General features: G+C 39.9%; 1 protein-coding gene across 5 annotated transcripts; it reads right to left on the minus strand.

Annotated features, from left to right (window-relative positions):
• Positions 1-1,997: 1,997 nt before the first annotated feature.
• Ork1 (open rectifier K[+] channel 1) lies at positions 1,998-17,998 on the minus strand. Of its 5 annotated transcripts, none has more exons than XM_017233527.3 (7): positions 17,862-17,998; positions 12,756-12,919; positions 9,402-9,703; positions 9,083-9,334; positions 8,469-8,572; positions 8,184-8,331; positions 1,998-4,318 (listed from the first exon to the last, which is right to left on the minus strand). In XM_017233527.3, the coding sequence occupies exons 2-7, from the start codon at positions 12,895-12,897 to the stop codon at positions 2,225-2,227; spliced, it is 3,042 nt and encodes a 1,013-aa protein (XP_017089016.2). In that variant the 5' UTR covers positions 12,898-12,919; positions 17,862-17,998; the 3' UTR covers positions 1,998-2,224. The 5 variants fall into 5 exon arrangements, with proteins under 5 accessions (XP_017089016.2, XP_070138631.1, XP_070138638.1 ...); XM_070282530.1 differs by lacking the exon at positions 17,862-17,998 and adding an exon at positions 17,053-17,204; XM_070282537.1 differs by lacking the exon at positions 17,862-17,998 and adding an exon at positions 4,851-4,923 and having other exon boundaries at positions 1,998-4,299.
• Positions 17,999-19,360: the final 1,362 nt, after the last annotated feature.

Below are 19,360 nucleotides of genomic sequence, written 5' to 3' on the forward strand. Positions count from 1 at the left end.
CGGCATGGGTCTGGCTCCGGCTAGCTCATCCAGGGCCGTGGCTTCCCTGACCCTTCCCATCTGACCGTTAACAATAAATTAATCCTAAAAACACAAAGGTCTATCGGACGTTACTCAACACTGAAACTCCCACAACATTCAAATTTAAGACTCCTAATACTAATACACGTAACATTTATGCTTACCCTACTGAATCACAGATCTTTTAATACTCCTGTTGACCTGGAGTTTCGTTGGCCTTCCCTCCCATCCTTAGCGGAACGCTGGCCTTTTCTCGCGTCCGCCCCTATTTCATACACTCGATCCCCCTTCTACTTCCCCATTATCCCTTCCTCATGCCCCCTTCCGTATCGCTCTACTCAATATTCATTTCTTTTCTCTATTATTTCTTTATTTTAAGCTAATATTAAACAATTGATATTCGTTCTTGAGCTTTTGCTTTGCTGCCCAGCGTTTTCCCTTTTCGAATTATATCCCACCACGCGGGGACTAAGGTTTTAAATTTTCCCTACCTAGGAGAGCTCTCTTTGGATTTGGGACAACCACACAATATAGGGAAATGATATCTGTCAGCTTCCACAGCCGCTACCGGAATTCACAAATTATATTGGCAATAAATAAAAATCAAATAAGACTTAAAACTAGGTATAAATTTTACAAGATATAAATAAAAAAAAAAATGTAACACAAAAAAAAAAATATTTAACACACACATGTACACAATAAAATAAATACTAATATATATAAAAAAACAAAAAAAAATTAATTATAATCGGGGAGTCGATGGCGGGATTTCCCTCTTTTTTTTTTTTTTTTTTTTGCAGTCGTCGACTTAAAGGGATGAAAGCGATGTCCTCGTTTGGCTCAGTTTAAATTTTTCAAATTTTTCTTCATTCGGGCGGGCCGCGCATGCGCAGTTAATGGCCCGCAGACATAAAAATGTGTGGAGGAACCCAAAAAAAAAATGCCGGCTTGCCTGGCATTGGGTTTACACTCCCCGAAATTGGCGGTGTGAAGAAAAACTTTAAACCACAAAAATCGCCAGGCCCAATTTTTCTTCTTTTAGGCCTGGCTTCCTAGTCAGGATAAAGGGGTCTGGTCGGTCTGGAAAGAAGCAATCCATTAGCTATGGCTCTTCTTCCAGGACCGACCTCTTACCTCTATTTTCTGCCGATCCTGCCTCCCGTCTCCGTCTCTTCCTCCTGGATTATTGGCCGGAACTTTTTAGTTTTATTTGGTTTAATTTTTCCTTATATTTTTTGAAAAAAATTAGTCTTTGCGTCTTTAGTTTCACATTTTTCACCTTTTTATATATCTAGGTGACTTTGTCGCCTGCACTGTTCGCCACTTGCATTTCATCTGTTTCCCAGTTCTCTTGGGCCCCGGAACGGTCATTCGGATAGGTCCGTTATTCCATACATGAACCGTCCCGGGTCAACAACCCCTTCAAAAAAATTACCCCAAATTTCCCTCTATCTTATTATCACTAGGTGGCATCACTAGGCAGATCTTGCCTGAATAGGTGGCATCACTAGGGCCTACCATGCCTGAATAGGTGGCATCCCTAGTCCGACTTGTTTATCGGCCACAACAATTCTTGATTGGGATATTCTTGTAATTTAAAAAAAAAAGGTATATTTTATTTATTTATTAATATTTAATTTTCACATTTATATTAAACCGGGTGCAACAAACAATTAAATGCAACTCTATAATATTTTTTATCAATAAGTGCATTGACTTCTTCGAGTCCAATATATATTTTTCAGTCGAATGACGTTGATTTTGACGTTGACGATGTTAGAGGGTCGGATGTCAACAATAGTTCATTAGTATCTTTTATTGCACTCGCATGCGAATTTTTCTCAGGTGAAGTGGAATATTAGGATGAATGTTTCGATAGTTTTGTTCATATAAGCCCCTTCTTAGCAATACAGGTGTGGTAGAATAGATATATATAGATATAACAGATATAAATACAAGATAACAATAGTAGATCAGAGGGAGACAGCATTAATAATACATAACACTACGATAACTGGATAGAATTATCACTTAAAACTAAAGGACTTTTGGCAGATATACATAAATATATTATACGAATATATATTTAAAATAATGTGTGGTAGATATAATGGAAATAAATGAAAAGGAGACGTAGAATAATTGTTTTAATATAGCTAGCAAAAAAAAAAATTATGTGGACTTTGTAGAAGCTACAGGACTATTTTTCGCCGGCCGGACTTGGTCCGGGTCCTGGTCCCGCTCCGGAACCTGAACCTCCTGCCGATCCTGATCCAGTTCCTCCTGCTGGGCCCACTCCCGAACCGGGCATGCTGCTCTTCCTTTGAGCCTGCGAGATCTGGACAATCCTGGAGAGCGGCGAATGGGTGCTACTGGTGCTGGGTCTGGTGCCGGCGGGCAAGGGTAGCAGACGCTGTGCTCCCGCCTCTTCACCGCCGCCATTTGTGGCCGCACTGCCTCCACCGGGCGGCGATGTGGGCGACAGTTCTCTGGCCAAAGGCGAAGGTCTTAGCGACAGACGCCTCTGCAGAGCGGTTTGTGACGAGGATGTCTCCGATAGGCTGACACCAGGTGGTGGCGCCTGTCCCGGTGGAATCTGCAGAGCCGTCGGTCGAACACTGAAACGACGCCGGAACTTGCTCTGTCCCACCGTGGTGGCCACTGGAGTTGATGTGACATTAGCTGGCTCAGCTCTCTCTGTGTAACTTGGAGGCGGTTCCAGCAGAGACCGCACAGCAGAGGCTCCGGTTGCCCCACCTGTTGCCCCTGCTCCTGATGTGCCTGCTCCTCCTCCTCCCGCCAAGGGTGACATGGTCCCGACTATGGTAGAACGGCGCGCATATAAGCGATTGGTGGCTGCAATCTGTAGGTTCCTGGTCTGATCTCCAGCAAAAAGCGACAGTATGGGCGGCAGCTGAGGTGGGTCCAGCCCGGCATTGCCCATCTTGCGCTGCTTGCGTCCTACCTTGGTGTTGGATCCTCCAGCTCCTCCGGCTGCCGCCGCTGCCTGCTGTTGTTCGTCCAAGACGGCGTGGGTGTGGACCACTTCCAGTGCTCGAATCAAATCCGCAATGGTGGTCTGCTCAAGGACATTCATGTCCTTGTCAGAGGTAACCGAAAAGATGCTGCTCCTGCGTGGCGTGGTGTTGGAAGTCATTGAAGTGGCGGAGGCGGCAGTGGCCGGGAAAAGGCTACCCCGGCGGGCGGCTACCGCAGCCATGGCCGCGGAACCGGAGCCACTGGTGGCCAGGCTGCCGCGACGCATCTGCATCTGCGCCAAGGCCTGGGCTGTGGGCGGATACATGCTGCCACGGCGGGCGGAAATGGCCGGGTTCTGGGTGTAGATGCTCTCGCGGCGGCGCTTGCCCGGGGCGGCGCGACGTTGATAAGCACCCGTGACCGGCGGCGTGGCCTGTCCTTCCTCCAGCTGGAAGCCCAGGTTGGTGACTCCGCCGCTGGCCAGGCTGCCATTGGAGGCGGCAAACGGTGGCGGCGGGCCACGGCCGTTTCTCAGATATGACTGACTGGAGGCAGCTGTTACAGTGTTGCTGTGATAATCCAATTGCGGTCTTGGCACACCCTCCGGCACCGAAACCACTGACAACTTGCGCTCCACGTCCTGCGAAGGACGCTTCTTCTGGAATGGAAACAGGCGACGCAGTCCGTCCGGCATGGAGAACTTTTTGGCGGGCTTCTTCAGCTGATCCTCAAACGTTTCCTCCTCCTGGAGGCGCGGCACCTGCGCATCCTTGTACCGCTGGTTGAAGGCCTCCTGGATCTGCTGGTTGTCCCCGCTCCAGGTCCACTCGTTGTGTCCCGATCGCAGGGGGCGTTCGCTCTGCCAGTGCGGCGGCTCCAGGTTGAAGTCGGAGCAGGCTCTCGCCCTTGGACGTCGTGACGTACTGAACTCGTTCACCGTGGAAAAGGACCACTCACTGGCCAGGATTTGCGAATCTGAGAAGCCGTGGTAGCCGCCATACAACGCTGCGTCCTCGGCATCCGCCGGCGGGGGCTTTACGGTGGCCAGGGCACTGACAACCTTGGCAAGCAGATCCGTGGTCTGGCGATAAGCCTCTGCCGTCTCGAACGTCTTCTCCCTGTCCAGCTTGCTAAGCTCCGTGTCGGAGCTGGCGTGAACCAGTCCGGCCTTCTGGGCCTCTACCAGGTCGGCACATACGGAGAAGGCTCGCTTTCGGCTGGGCATGGGCGCCGGCTCCAGGCGGTACATGCTCAGGTCCGGACACGAGTTGGAGCGCGGCAAGGTGTAGGCGATATCTACATCGGTGTACACGGGCTAAAGGTGGATTAATCATGGCCAGCAATTCAAGTTTTCGTCACCAAGGATACATTTTTGAAAAACGTAATTAAGTTTAAAAGTTTTGTAAAAAATTTATATTTTAAGTTAAATTTATATGAAAAAAAAAATTTTTGTTCCAAAGATAAAAAATTTAAGAGTGAATTATATTTGTTAAAAGTTAAAAAATTGTAATAAAATTTTGGAAAATAGTTTTGAAAATTTAAAATTTTTAAAATTTGTTTAAAATTAAAACAAATATTCAAGATTATTTTAAAAGCAGGAAGTAAATACAAATTTTAATTTTTAGTTTTTTTCAAAGAAAAGGTTGTTAAAAATGTAATATTCGTGTTTTAAATGTTGCGTAGATTTTGGTGTTTTGTTGATGTTGTTCATGTAAAAAAAAGTTCAAAATTAGTGTTTAGTTTTATTCGGAGAACCATGAATGAAGACTTCTAACCAAGGGAGCTAACACTTTCCAAACAAAAAAAATTATCCAAAATAAAGACGAATCTTTAGGAAAATTACTTACGCAGTTTAATCTTCTTCTTCTGCTCAACCTTAGCCTTATTTTTCGGTTTTTTTCTATTTCTCTTTCGACAAAACTAAAAACAGAGAATTTTTAGGTATTTTACAAAGATGTTCTAAAGGGTTTAATATTGAAGACCGCTTAGTAAAAGTATCGAACGCGTACAGTTGGGATTAGACATTCAATTTCATCGATTTTTAGTCTTAGCTTTACTTTAATGTATAAATATTGATGGTGTAACAAAAAATATATTTTAATCCCGTTTTGTGTGAATAGTTAGAATGAACACATTTTAAATAATATAAGGAACTAATTGTTTAACGAATATCAAGAAAATAATATAGTAACTATAAGGTAGTCTTGTTGACATATGTACACTGCGTTTCACTTGAATAGCACACTTTACATAGGGAATTTTAAATCTCGAAATCTTTCAAAAAAAAAGATAACTCGTTGATGTTTTTGTTTCTATTTATAGAGTAATCAATTTTAATTATAAGAAAAGTAACAAAACTTAAATTAAATTAACAATTAATAAAGATTAACAAAAAAACTTAAAAACTTCCAAAATTCCGCAACAATTTTGTTTCACTTGAATAGCACATTTTAGATTTAGTGTCATTTCAGCAGCCAAGAAGATTGATTCATAAAAGTTTTTTGATTAATTTGTGAATTTCAAACATAGTTTAATCATTTTGTGCAATTATGGGTCGTGGAACGTCACTAAGTCACAAGGAACAAATCCAAATACAAAGCTATGTTGATTGTGACCTTTCTGTGGCTAATATAGCGAAAAAAATTGGAAGAAGCAGAAAAGTCATGCACAATTTTATAAAGAACAAGCAAAACTATGGAAAAAATACGAAAGGTTGCCAAAGTAGTGTCCTTAGCGACACAGATAAGAGTGCAATTCTGCGGGAAGCCTCAAATTCTCACGACTCTGTGAGCAAGATAAGGGCAAAAGCAGGTGTTGACGCGAGCAAAACTACTGTTTGGCGAGTTATTTCCAAAGCTAAACATCTTAAACGCTTGAAACTTAAAAAAAAACCACCGCTTAACCCCAAACGAAAGGAAGCACGGTTGACCTTTTGCCGCGTCAATATGTCATGGTGTAACGAGTGGAGGCGCGTAGTTTTTTCTGATGAAAAAAAGTTCAATTTGGAGGGGCCAGATGGCTATAATTATTATTTTCATGATCTGAGGAAAGAGACGCATCAATTGGAGCGTTTACACAGTCGAGTAGGCGGAGTTATGGTTTGAGGAGCCATATCTTACTATGGGACTTGTAAACTCCAATTCTTATCCTCAAACATGAACGCAAAAACGTATCTAAACGTCCTCGAAAAAGCTTTTCCACCATTGGAGAATTTTTTCAATCATTTGCCTTGGACATTCCAGCACGACAATGCCCCAATACATACTGCACGTGTTGTAAAATCTTTTTTAAAATATAAAAATGTTGAAACTCTGAACTGGCCACCATACTCGCCGGATCTGAATATAATTGAAAATGTTTGGGGATGGCTGGTCAGAAAGGTTTATGAGTCTGGCAAACAGTTTTCAACAAAAGACGAACTAATTGACGCCATTCAGAGGGCCTGGGCTACAATATCCTTAGACTACATTAAAAGTCTATATGATTCGCTGCCCAACAGGATCTACGAGGTTATATTGAATAAGGGGGGCTCGACCCATTATCAAATTAAGATATATATTTACATTAATACTTACTATTGCATAAAAACACATTTCCTAATACTTAAGTTCATTAAATATACTTTAAAAAAAAAATGTGCTATTCATGTGAAACAAAATTGTTGTGGAATTTTTGAAGTTTTTAAGTTTTTTTGTTAATCTTTATTAATTGTTAATTTAATTTAAGTTTTGTTACTTTTCTTATAATTAAAATTGATTACTCTATAAATAGAAACAAAAACATTAACGATTTTTCTTTTTTTTTGAAAGATTTCGAGATTTAAAATTCCCTATGTAAAGTGTGCTATTCAAGTGAAACGCAGTGTACTTATGTATGTAGTCCGTTAGCAAAATGACAGATTGCGAGTGAAACAGTTTTGCCTAAAAATTGTGTAGTTAACCCTAAAATTGGGACTACGGTGTAATTCCCTATAATTAAAGCCTTAGGGTTCTCTATAATTGCTTCTCATGTGTCGAAGATTTCATTTAAATTTTTTTTGAATTCAAAAGTATTCGATGTTTTTATTTTGGTGAAGAAAATTTTTAATTATAAATTATTTTTGAAAAGTTTTGGTCGGTGGAATCTTTTTCCATCAAGTCTTTATTTTATACACCGTAAAGAATATAAATATTTAAAATTATTTGTGTTAAATTTCTCAAATCAAAAAATTATTGAAATATCAACGAAGTCAATGTCAAGACTACATTAGAGTTATGGTATCATGGCCAAGAGTATGATTAATTATTTATAATTAATACTGAAAATGAAAACCCATTAGATATTCTGTGCCTTTAAGATATAATACAGATTATTTAAATTATGGATTCATAAGTTATATTTTTAAGAATAGTTAACCCATTAAATGATTTTTTTAAACTTTACAAAACAGCTCAAGCCGTTTATTATACCCGGTACTCGTAGTACTTGTAGGGTATATTGTAGTCGTGTGGATATATGTATCATATAGAAGGATTTATTCCGGCCCCATAAAATATATACATATATATTCTTGATATGCGTCAACAGCCCAGTCGATATTGCCATGTCCGACTGTCCGTCCGTCCGTATAAACCGGTGGATCTCAGGGACTATAAGAGACAGGATAATTATTTGGAACTTTAACTCGCGGAGATCAAGTTTTGTCAAAATTTTGCCACGCCCACTCCCGCCCTCAAACCAGAAATACCATCTAGTGTTAGCGCCAGTTCGTTAATGTTTTTGAAAAATGTTTTGGTGCCAAACTGTTCCAATGAATAATCTACAAATCAAAATACTTCCAAATCGAATAGTTATAGACTCTTTAGACTGCTTCCCCACTGGATCGGAAGGTTTTTTGTTATTTTGCCCAAGCGCAAAAGTATGCAACAAAAATTTGTTGCTGAGAATCTATACCGTTAAATTTTAGACTATCAAGGTTAGTTAAATTTTAGGTGGAAGAGATAAGTATAAGGTATAATCAGGTATAATATAGTCGGGAAACTCGACTATAGCCGTCCTTTCTTGTTTTGAAATGCATCCCCTTTGAATTATTCAATCATTAGAGGTATGCTAGTTAATAAAGTCCAATTAGTATAATCAAGTTCTATGAGTATTCAGTGTTAGCCCATTGGTAGTCTCATCATGATGGATGACAGCTTTACCTTGACTTTTAAGATATACAGCTCGTTGAGCATTCGCCGCAGGTAGCCCACGTCCTTAGTGACACCTGTCCAGATGCGGTTCTGGGTGGCCTTCAGGTTGGAGGACAGCTGCTGCTCCAGATAGGCCAGTTTCTTGCTCTGCAGTCCCCTGTTTATGCCAATTGTTGGATGGGAGGTGTTCCAAAAAATTGGTTAGCTCATGCACACAATTTACAAAACAGTTCAACAAAAACAGGGCTGCCCAAGGTCATGCAATGGATTCCCGGTACTACTAACTCTACTTACCGAGTGATGAATGTCATAATCATGACCAAGTAGCCGAGGGAGAATATGAACCAGATGATCACAAAGATTTGGTAAACCACAAACCAGCCACCAAACTCACGGGGCTAAGGAGTTTTAAGAGTTTAGTAAATGGGATAATACTGATAGATTTTAATTTATGGGTAATATAGTAAAGTAAAATATATTCAACAGATACTGCCTTCCTGTTGTTGTTTCAAAAAATTGTTCAACTGGTAGTGGTATCTGATGTCGGCTTAAAAAAATATACTTGTATTGCGTCTTACATGGACACACTGTGTAAAGCGCCCGAGATGCCATTCGCAAATTAGTAAAAATTCCTGTTAAGTAGTTTAATAGCTTTTGTTAAACCCAATTAATGACGGCGCTTGGCTATCATATTGTCATGATTATCGAAAACTGATTATCGGATAAAGAGAACCTGCTTATATACCACATATTTCAAAAATCCTCGTTAATAATACCTATTTTATAAAATAATAATAAAATAAAATATAAAATGAGCTAAAACACCCGAAAAAAATTCTTTAGAAGAATATCAAGTATCATATATAGAAGAAAACTGATAGTTTGACTGGACTGAAAATACTCCTTACCTGATTGGGGCCAAAGGTGGGAACATAGTCTCCAAATCCTATCGTGGTTGTGGTCACATAGCTGTAGTAAAGCGATATGGAATAGGGCCAGTTCTCGAAGTATGTGAACACCCAGGAGGGAAGAAGGAGAAACAGAGCTATACCGGGAATCAGGGCTATGACCACGGTGGTGATCAGTCCCAATTGTGGCGGCACGTAATGCATATCCGTTGACATTTTGTACTTTTTATAACGTCGGTAGATTGCCTCAAACTAGATGCATCAAAAAATTCAAAAATTTTGGAAATGCAAAAGTATGTTTAAGGTATGAGATCCTTACCGTTCTTCCGAAATACTCGCCCAATCCAGCGAAGAGGATTCCGTTGACGGGAATGCCGATCACCGAGTAGGCAATCATGATCATCCGCCCGGCAAAGGTAGTTGGGGAAATGTTGCCGTAACCCACCGTGGAGCACACGGTGAAGGCGAAAAAGAAGGCGTGGTAGAAGGTCCATGTGTACGGAATCTCGTACTCGTCCTTCGTGTAGTCCGTCACCGGCTTGCCGCAGTAGTCCGAAATCCTCTCCAGAATCTCATTCTGAGTGCTTGTGTTTTTATCGGAGAGCTCTTCCAACAAATAGGCTGAAATGAAACACAAAAATAAACAAAAATCACATTAAAAAGAGATCACGACCGATGGAGCGTAAAATCAAATCAAACCTAATTGGCTTCTATCTATTGTGGTCTCACGTGTCTGGTCAACCCAAGCCGATCGATCGAATCCGGAAGCCGGCAGCTAACCTTCCGCCGTTTCTTTTTTATCTTTCCGCAAAAAGTCCACAATGGACACAAAAGAGTCCCCGGAATCTAAATTAATTCGGTTGCCAACGTGATATTTCCTCTCGTTGGGGAAAATCCGCTAGAGATCAGAGATCCGGAATGGAACTATTTAAAAAAGTTCCCCCTTTCCAAAGTGTAACATTTTACACTAAAACAATTGTCACGGGAGGGGTGGCAGTGATTTCTGTTTTCATTAAATACAGAGAGAAGAGTTTGTTTATTTTCAGGAACTTAGGACAAGACTAAATAGACTTTACTTTCTTATTTTTATGTAATTTCAAAGTTTTGTTAGATTGCATATATTTTTCAAAGGTTTTAATCATGGAACTGACGTTTTCGTGAGATGTACTATGTATCATGAACTTAAATCACGTTCTTGACCCGACACGAACATTGTGCGACTCCGGAGTCCGGACCATTGAAATGCGTTCAATCAAACGACCCTCGTCAGTCGGCAAGATGTTTATCAAACAAATTAATTGCGAAACTTGAGACGCTCTTGTTGTAGGTCAGTGCTTTAAAATGGTGTGGTATTTTATTGCAAATTGAATTACAAGAAAGAGTGTAGGAGAAAATTTCAAAGATTATATTAAATTACAAAATACTTTGTTTTAGTGTTTAGTTAATAGGAAAACTTTTAAGGGAATCACTTATAGAAATTGATTATGGAACTCTCTCCGAGTTATACAACAGATTAAAAAAAGCGGAAACCCAGGGCCTCGGTAGACACTCAATGAATGGCAGTTTCAAAATTCATTGATTGAGCAAACCATAAGGGAAACTAGTTCCCTTATCAGGACGAGTGCGAAACACCTGACAAGATCGTGCCCTAACCTTTATGGCCAAGTTCATCGGACTGGTAGCTGGGCGATGCTCTTCCGCCGGATCGCAATATTTGCGGCTGCAATCATTCACTTAAAAGCCTTGTGGAAACTATATTTTGAGGACGGGCGACAGACTCCCCGGTCTGACGGTAATCTTTTAACGAATTGCATAATTCAATAAATGCGTTGCTGTCCCACGGATGCCACTCTGTCAACAAAAGGGACAGCCACTGGATGACATCTGGTGTCATCTCAGACAGAGATCGGAGACGGCTTTTCCTGGATCTCAGCGGGCCCCAATTGGGGCAATTCAGGCATTAGCACAGAGCTCTTTATATATCTGCCATATAGTTGGGGACCCTCCACCTCCACAACTTAATCGCCTTTGTTTGGCCCCGTGTGGATCTTGATTGCCGGCAATTTGTTCATACAAGTCGATCATTATCTCGAATTCTTGCCTCGAAGTCCTCTCGACTTTTCGAGAGGTTAAAGACGCCTTCCCATGTTCCTAGCCCCGGAAAAGTTTGAGGCAAACAAATTGATAAATTAATTCCATTAGTGATCATAATAAGAAAATATTGCACAAATTTTCCACACTGCACTCGTTGGAATTCCAAGTGAACAAAGTTCGGCTCTGTTTTAATATCATATATCCGTGGGGGTTCAATCTCCCAAATCAGATAGTTCATTGATCAATTAATTAGGTAAATTTTTCCTTGATAGATTAGCTATCTCGAGTTAAGGTCTTGACTAAAAAAGTTGATTGATGATTGACTAATCATCAATCACATTACTCGAGGAATTTCTTGTTTTACCAGGAGAGGTATCCCTTCGGTTGGACTTGGCGGCCTTCTTATCATCGAGTGTCAAATAGCTCAAATGTGATGATCACATGCTTGTGAGCACTTGAAAGTCATCGGCTGTCCAACTGTCCGTGTGTCTGCCTGTCCGTGTGTCCGCTTGCCAGGCCAACCGGCGTTTAACCGATTGAAGTGTTTTGAGGAACAAAGTCGGGTGTGATTACGATGACTTTACCTGCTTATATATTCACAGAGATACCCGGCAACGATATTGACATGGGGGGCATTAGTTGGGGTTACAGTCGATCCTTCACAATTGCCACCGAGCGACCGCTTATCGGAAACCCTTGGCAGTTCGTTACACTCGCTCGAGTGACCTGTGGATTAATGGCCATAGTTGCGTATTCCAATTACGATTCGGACTCCGGGGATTCAATCTCCGCAAGCCACACACACGTCTTGGGTCGATGGTTACTAATTAGAGGGTTTAGGGGTATTTACTTGCGCAATTAACACATTTTATGTGCTATTAAATTTCGGATCGGATCGGATTTATTGCAATTGAGGAGGCATCAAAATAAATACATCCGAGACTGCGGCTTGATTTAGCGCCGATATAATCGCACTTACACAGAGCCGCTCCGTGTACGTACAAGGGTTTTTACGGGTGTATCGGAGTATAGAGGTCGATTGTCCGGATTGCTCCAGACTTGTGGAATCGTAAAGCTCACACATTTTCTTCTTCAACAACATTTACGCACGTTTTGCAACAAAAAGCGATTAATAAAAATATAAATAAAATGATATTCAAATTTTAGAGATCTTTTATGAGTTATTTTTGGCTACATCGGGGCCTAACAATTTTAGTTTCTTTGTTGTGACTTCTTTTTGAGAAATGTTTCGAAAGTAAGGGTTACTATTGAAGGGATCTTTTTACTCTAAAAGTAGTTACTCTTGTATAAATAATATTGGTATAAAAAAATATGTATACAAATAGAGTTGTATTCTTATATGTTTTTTTATTGTTCAAAAACTTGTATACTTTGTGTGGAAATCACTTGACTTATCCCCAGACTTTCTAACCAAGTCGTGGACGATCATTTAGTTAGTGGATCACATGCCCCAAAACTTCCACCCACGGATCACGCGGATCTCTTTTATGCTTATGACTAAATGTATCATATATATACACTTTAAGAGGTAAAATGGAAAATGACTTGGCTCACCCACCGTTGATCTCGATGCGCTCCTTGAGCTCCTCGGCCCTGGCCTCCTTTTCCTCGCCGTGTTCGATGTGATAGTAGATGGCAGCCCCGAACATCAAATAGGATATATAGAAAATCAAAAGCAGGATCCAGCGATTCGGCGACATTATCGTCGAGGATTCGCTCCAACTGCAAGTATATAGCGAATATATTGCCTCAGGTTATGGTTAGGAAATTTAAATCGGGTCGGGAATCGTTTCTTGGTTGGATGGGAGGTTTTCGGTGGGCGACGGCTTCTGTATATTGTCTGTCGTTATTTATGGTTGTATCGCCGCTAATCGAAGCTTGATTGCGATTGCTCAAGTACTGGCCAGTTGCTCTAGTTGTTGTCTATATGTTTTATATATGTTTGATAGGGTGATACCGGACTAAAAAGCCCGCAAGGGCTGCACTACCTCTGAAACGTGAGGTCTTATGGGTTTCAGCATGTTTTTGGTCAAGAAGTTCCGAAAACACAATTGATTTTGGCGACTTCTTTCGGGGTTTGGTGCACTCTACTAATGGGTGAAACTACTTCAATAGTGTCTGATAACCCCGCTATTGGGTACCTCAAAAACTAAAAGACCACGCGCACCTCTACACATTCGTCATTGGAGGATGTAGTTGATATTTCGGGAGGGGTACTTTTTCGGAGTAGTGGAGTGCCGCAAGACAACGTCATCGCTGCGACTTACACCTATTGACATTTCTAATCATATCGCTGGAGAGGACCGAGGGCATTACCGCTAATTTGGCACGATTTCTCGCAGTGCAAAGTAGTCCGATTAGCGCGACCGCCGCCGTCTCTTATCTTCCTGGCAAATAATATAGTGAGTGCGAATGTCTAGTGGATCTTAGGGGGTTACGGGTCTGATGCTCTAGGATGTCAAGGGGAGGGCCTCTTGGGGTCTCAGGTCTGTTGTCTGGGCTCCGGGATCTGGGGTCTGGGGTCTGAGGCTGCTGTGGGTGACAACCGTACTTGGTTGCCAATTAGCGATCGCAAAAAAACACACACCATTCGAAAATGTTGACAAAAAAATATATAAAAAAAACATTTAACATACTTGAGGTGTCAAACTTAGTCATGGTAATAAGATTAGGGTTCTTGGAGCGCCATAAAGATAAATGAATCAATAGGTGTATCGGGTGTATTTATATTTAAGCAAATGATGCAAGTTCTGGGCCGAAAAGCCCCCGACCAGCTAAAGTTCTTACAGTATCCATAAAAGTTATTATTTAGATCACCGATTGGTTGCTAATGGCGAAAGTTCTTACTATATCATAAACATATACACCCCGGAGACAGTGGGTTGATGGGGGGTGGGCGATTCTTTCAATACCATAAAGATAAAGATCCCAGCGGCAGCGTGTTCGCCTTAATGAGTTCATGTTGGGGTAGTTCGTGGTCTTACGGACTTTACGCCGCTGAGGCAGCGCGGAAGGTGGAATCCCCCACCGATTCACGTGAATCCAATCACATAATCTCTGCGGAAATTTCTGATACACTATTTTTATTTAATATTTTCTATGTGCCATTTCTATTTTTTTTATCAGCGAGCTCCTCTCATTACACGCTTGATTACATTGGGACAATTCGAATTGTTTATTTGCCTTGTTAAAGTCAAGTGATCGCTGATAACATTTCTGCTTTTCTCGTTTTAATTATTATTATCGCTTCTTCACTGTATAATTTCTATTCAATTATCTATAGCCGTGTGTTTGTAAATTTGTCTTTTAATCAGCCGGCCGAGCACCAGACACTTCAATAATTTGTTAACAATAAAATAATTTTAAAATCGCCCATTTGGGCGCGTTCCTCGAGCTCTGACTCTGACTCTGCCCACTGAAATACCGATGACGCCCGTTCAATGGAAGTCTTTTTATTTATTGTGTTTCCTTTTACCTATTATTTTTTATGTTTCTATTTATTCCCAACAAACACAGTTCGATGACGCTGTCGTCTGTTTGTTGGCCAAACGATCTTTTTAACGCTTTTTCGGGCTTGTCCCCCCAGCCAGTGGAAAATTCTGCCAAAAAACGGTTTACGGAAATCAGAAAAATACTGGTAATTGGTTCATAAAGCTGGTAACAACAGACACGATTATCTCTTAATTCGTGTTTTTAGATTTTCGATTTGAAAACTCAGACCTCTCAGGTCGGGAAACCTTCGGGAAAATTCACACTCTTCTCACCCACGCTCCATCGTAAATCCATAATCCATCGAAACCCAAATCAACTTTCGATGATCATGTAAATGAACCAAATCAATATCTGACGTCAAGTGTGGACCATAGAACATTTAATATGACAATAAAAGTGCTCACTAATTGATGATCGTAAATCATGAATATCAATCGAGAAATGAGATCAAAAGGACCACAGACCCCAGATCAGGTGAGGCTTTTGTTTTCATCATCTCTGGATGAGAAAAGCTTCAACCTCCTTTGAGTTTTAGAATAGATGGTCGAAACCTGCGTTGTAGATTGCGTATATTATGTGGAACAAAATTATTAAATATATAAATATTTACATATACCGACGCTAAATAGTCATATAATCAATAATAAATAGCAGCAACTGCAAAATGAACACGTTTAGTAAATAATCGCAAAAGTCGTCAAGCGTCAAAAGCCGTGCTTTATTTTCTTTTCTTTCTTTTTTTTTTAAATATTTATATACATATATATTATACATATGTATACATATTTATGTGTAAAGTTTGTTGTGAAAAAATCTCTGATAAAAACTAAGGAACAAGAAACGCTGGCATTGTGAAAAATCTGGATGGCGGCTCGGAAATACCAGGCGGCCTATTTACTGCCTGATGAGGCTATTGGTGCTAATGATGACATTGTTTTACAAGCCGGTCGGCGGGATGATTAATTGAATTGCGATCTATCAATGTCTCGTTACCTCCGTCAGTGTCTCATGCCCATCGAATTTAAACTCCCTAAGCATCGGGTACTCCTTTCAGTGATAAGACTACGTAAGAACTATAACACGACAATTAATAGCTACAGTGAAGCCTCTTTAGGAATTAAATGAGAGGTAATATGAGATAATATTATTATTCATCTATAATCAAATTATGGATGTTCTCTTTCAAATCACAACCTCCTTCAAAAGAACCCAATAAGTTACATATATTTGAATCTCATATGGCTTTACTGTTGGAATGCTCACTGTATATCATTTATTTGTATCCGTGATCGGAGTATATACCCATATGTGTATTAATATACGCATAGCTTCCAAAATACCTGACTGATTTTCCACTGACTGAGGAGGATCACCGGCGCGGGCGGTATTTGTTTATAAACAAAATACCCATGATGGATGAAGTGGTTCTGGGGGACTACTTCTAGTGACGTTTTGATCCTTTCTTGCCAATCGACTGATCGATAACATGCCACCATTATGCTTCTGGCTAACGGTTAATTCAGCCCTGTTGGAAGTGAGCTTTTTGCATATGGCAACAACCGTTATGCAAACACTTTTGCATAATGAACTCGATAATTAAATGCATTCAGTAGATCGTTCATTCATTACTGCAGATACTATCAGGAGAGGTGCGGTGTAATTTAGATTGATTGATCAGATTAAACACATAAATATGTACATACATACATCTGTATATAAGCACAAAGATGCAATCGATAAAAAAAAAGTCAAAAAAATTTTAAAGGAGTCGGAATCTTACATCCTGTTTTACAGAAAAAAAAGCATAGTTCCATAAAATCTATTTATATTGGAAAAATGTTTCTTTTTCTACTTCGAAAATAAAAAATGTATTATAAAATACCAAATGAGTTCTACGATTGTTCATCTACTAAAAGTAAAAAGACTAAAAGTAAAAAATCTTTTAAAAGAAAAAAGTTGGCGGCGCCGACTGGTAACCCCAACCTATCGCTTTCGCTTCCGCAATCATTCTGTGTCCCCCTTGTCTGACCTGAGTACTTTCTTCGATCCGTCGTTTTACCACTCAGATAACACTCAAAATGTAAGTCAAAACAAGGTGATCACCACCGATCAGAGAAAAAACAACCACAGGCCCACGATAATGGCGATTCGACAGAAACAACACAAATCGCAACGGATAATCCAAAAAGCGATGCGATAATGTCTGCACTGAACCACAGATGTTGTTGACTGCACTGATTTCCAATTTAAACATTTTTATTAAATAATAGAATTATTTTGCCATCTGCACCACTGAAATCTTTCCGTTCCGCTTCGATTCCACTGTTCCGCATCCTTTTTTGTTTCACTTTCAGGATACCCACAATTAAGAAAATAAATTGCCGTTGTTGCGATGTTACTCCTTAATTTTTTTTTTTTTTTTTTATTGGTTGAGAGAAAATTTGACAGCGATCGCGGAACAGGACCGTTACCGTTAAGCGGCGCGCGCTGAATTGAAGCGCTGCAGGCACTCGGTTGACACTTTTTGTTAACGGTGACGTCCGTCTTTCCGTCTCCGTCGTTCCGTCTCCGCCAACGTCTCTGTCACTCCCGTAACCGATCTACCGTTCTACCGTTCTGATTTAAATGGAACGCTCCAAGCTCACGTCTGTTCCCAGCCGATGTCTCTGCCGCTGTCGGCGCTGGCGTTGCCGTAAGCTTCGCTGCCGCAGCGTTAGCACTTGCTTTATATATTTTTAAGTTTTATTTTTGATTTTTTTTTTACCTTTTGGCAATTTTCAGGGTAACTCAAGTCCAGCTTCCAACGGAAAAGAAGTCGGCGAAAGGGAAAGAAAAAATTTTATAAGGGGACGATTTAGAAAAGCTCAAGCTGCAGTTCGATGGATTATTCCATCCCATACATTGTATGTAACTAAAAAAAATATCAACAAATATAGGGCAAAACTTGAAAAATAAAAAAAAATAAACAAATCAAAATCCGCAATATTCGGAAAAGCTCGGAAGTGTACGGCGATCAAAACGGAACGCAACGAGAGACCTCCAAAACGAGGAAAAAGAGAACGAGCGTGATATTAAATAACTGTCCCACCTCCTTCAGCTTAAGAGTGTGTGCGTGTGCGAGATCTCACATCCCCGATTCACCGCCGTTACTTACATATGTACGTTTACTCACTTTTATTTAGACTCAAGAAATCGCTGGCTGCCGGCGTGTGGGTGCAGGTGTGAAGGGGTGCCTACCCCGCTTTCCAATGGCTCCACCTCGCATCCCTTCCAATTGAACCAACTGAACTAAACTAAAAACTAAATCAATTCGAAGCACTGATCGACGAACTACTAAGCCTTCCTCCCTGCCCTCCCACCTGCTACCCACAGTTCTGCACTTTCGTTGATCGTCGTGAAGCAGAACAGTGGAGCAAATTGGAACAGGACGAGAAAAAAAACCTATCTATATTGTCGGTCCTGACAGAAAAACTTGGTTTTTTTTTGTTGCAATTAGTTTAATAAATATATAAAAATTTAACACATGTATTGTGTTAAGTTATAAGATATGTATAATTCTCTTGACTTTTATGAATATTATGCATATTTTTATAGGGAAATATGCCAATTTGTAAAATCTTGTTCATTTGTCTATTTTAATGTCGCAGTTATTTTTATGTCCCTTCGACAATTAGTGAAAATAATTTATTTGTAATGTTAAATTTTTTTTTAAGTTTTTGTCAAAATCTTAAAGAAAAAACACGTAATTTTTCTACAATTAGGTAAAATTGTTTTTATTTTGTGTTGTTGGTATTGGTGGCATTCTCATTTGCTTTTAATAACATGACTGAAAAATGAATTGGGAGAATTATTTGAAGTAATAGAAGTAAGATTAGAACAAGTAATATATTTGAAGTAAGTAATAGAATTTTTTAAGTAATAAACAATAATAAAATCGACCATTTCAAACATTCTTAAAAACATTAAAGGGGTTCTTAAAAACACGATTCACATAAATGATTGATTAATTTAAAAAAAATAACAGCTGGCTTTGATAAAATTTCATAAATATTTCCGTAGAATTGTAAAATTTCTATTATTTGGACAAACCCAATTTTCCGCAATTGGTAACACACATTTTGGCAAAGATCTTGATAAATTAGCTTAAAAAAAAAAAACAAATAAATATTTTGGCATTGTTTTTTTATGGGTATAATTTGTATTAGAGCTTATAGTCCAATTATCAATTAATTTTTTTAAGATCCTTATTCTTTTTTATTTAATAATAAAAAGGCGTATCTGTTGTATTATTTGAACATCATTTATGGTTAAATACAATTATAACGTTTCAGAAAACTCTACTTTGTCAAAAAGTCTATATTATATAGAGAGGTTTATGGGTGAATAAGTTGGCGAAATAAATCCGTTATCAGAGCTTTATTGGGCTGAATTTTCCACTGTGTTTATGGCTTACGGCTAAGACCTCTTCCGCGCCCATTCCGTCCCACTGTGTGGCGATGTTTTCGATGCGGAAAATAAAGAACCCGGGGCAAACCCCCACCCTAGGGTGGGCGCCACCGCCACTGGGGCGTGGCCGGGAACACACCTAAACGTGCGTTGTCAAAATACGAAAACAGTCACAAGAACAAGAGAAACAACCACAGTCGCAAATGATTTGTCTATGGATTTTAG

The sequence above is a fragment of the Drosophila bipectinata genome, chromosome XL (genome assembly GCF_030179905.1).
Source record: "Drosophila bipectinata strain 14024-0381.07 chromosome XL, DbipHiC1v2, whole genome shotgun sequence".
In the NCBI taxonomy this organism is placed as follows: Eukaryota; Metazoa; Arthropoda; class Insecta; order Diptera; family Drosophilidae; genus Drosophila; species Drosophila bipectinata.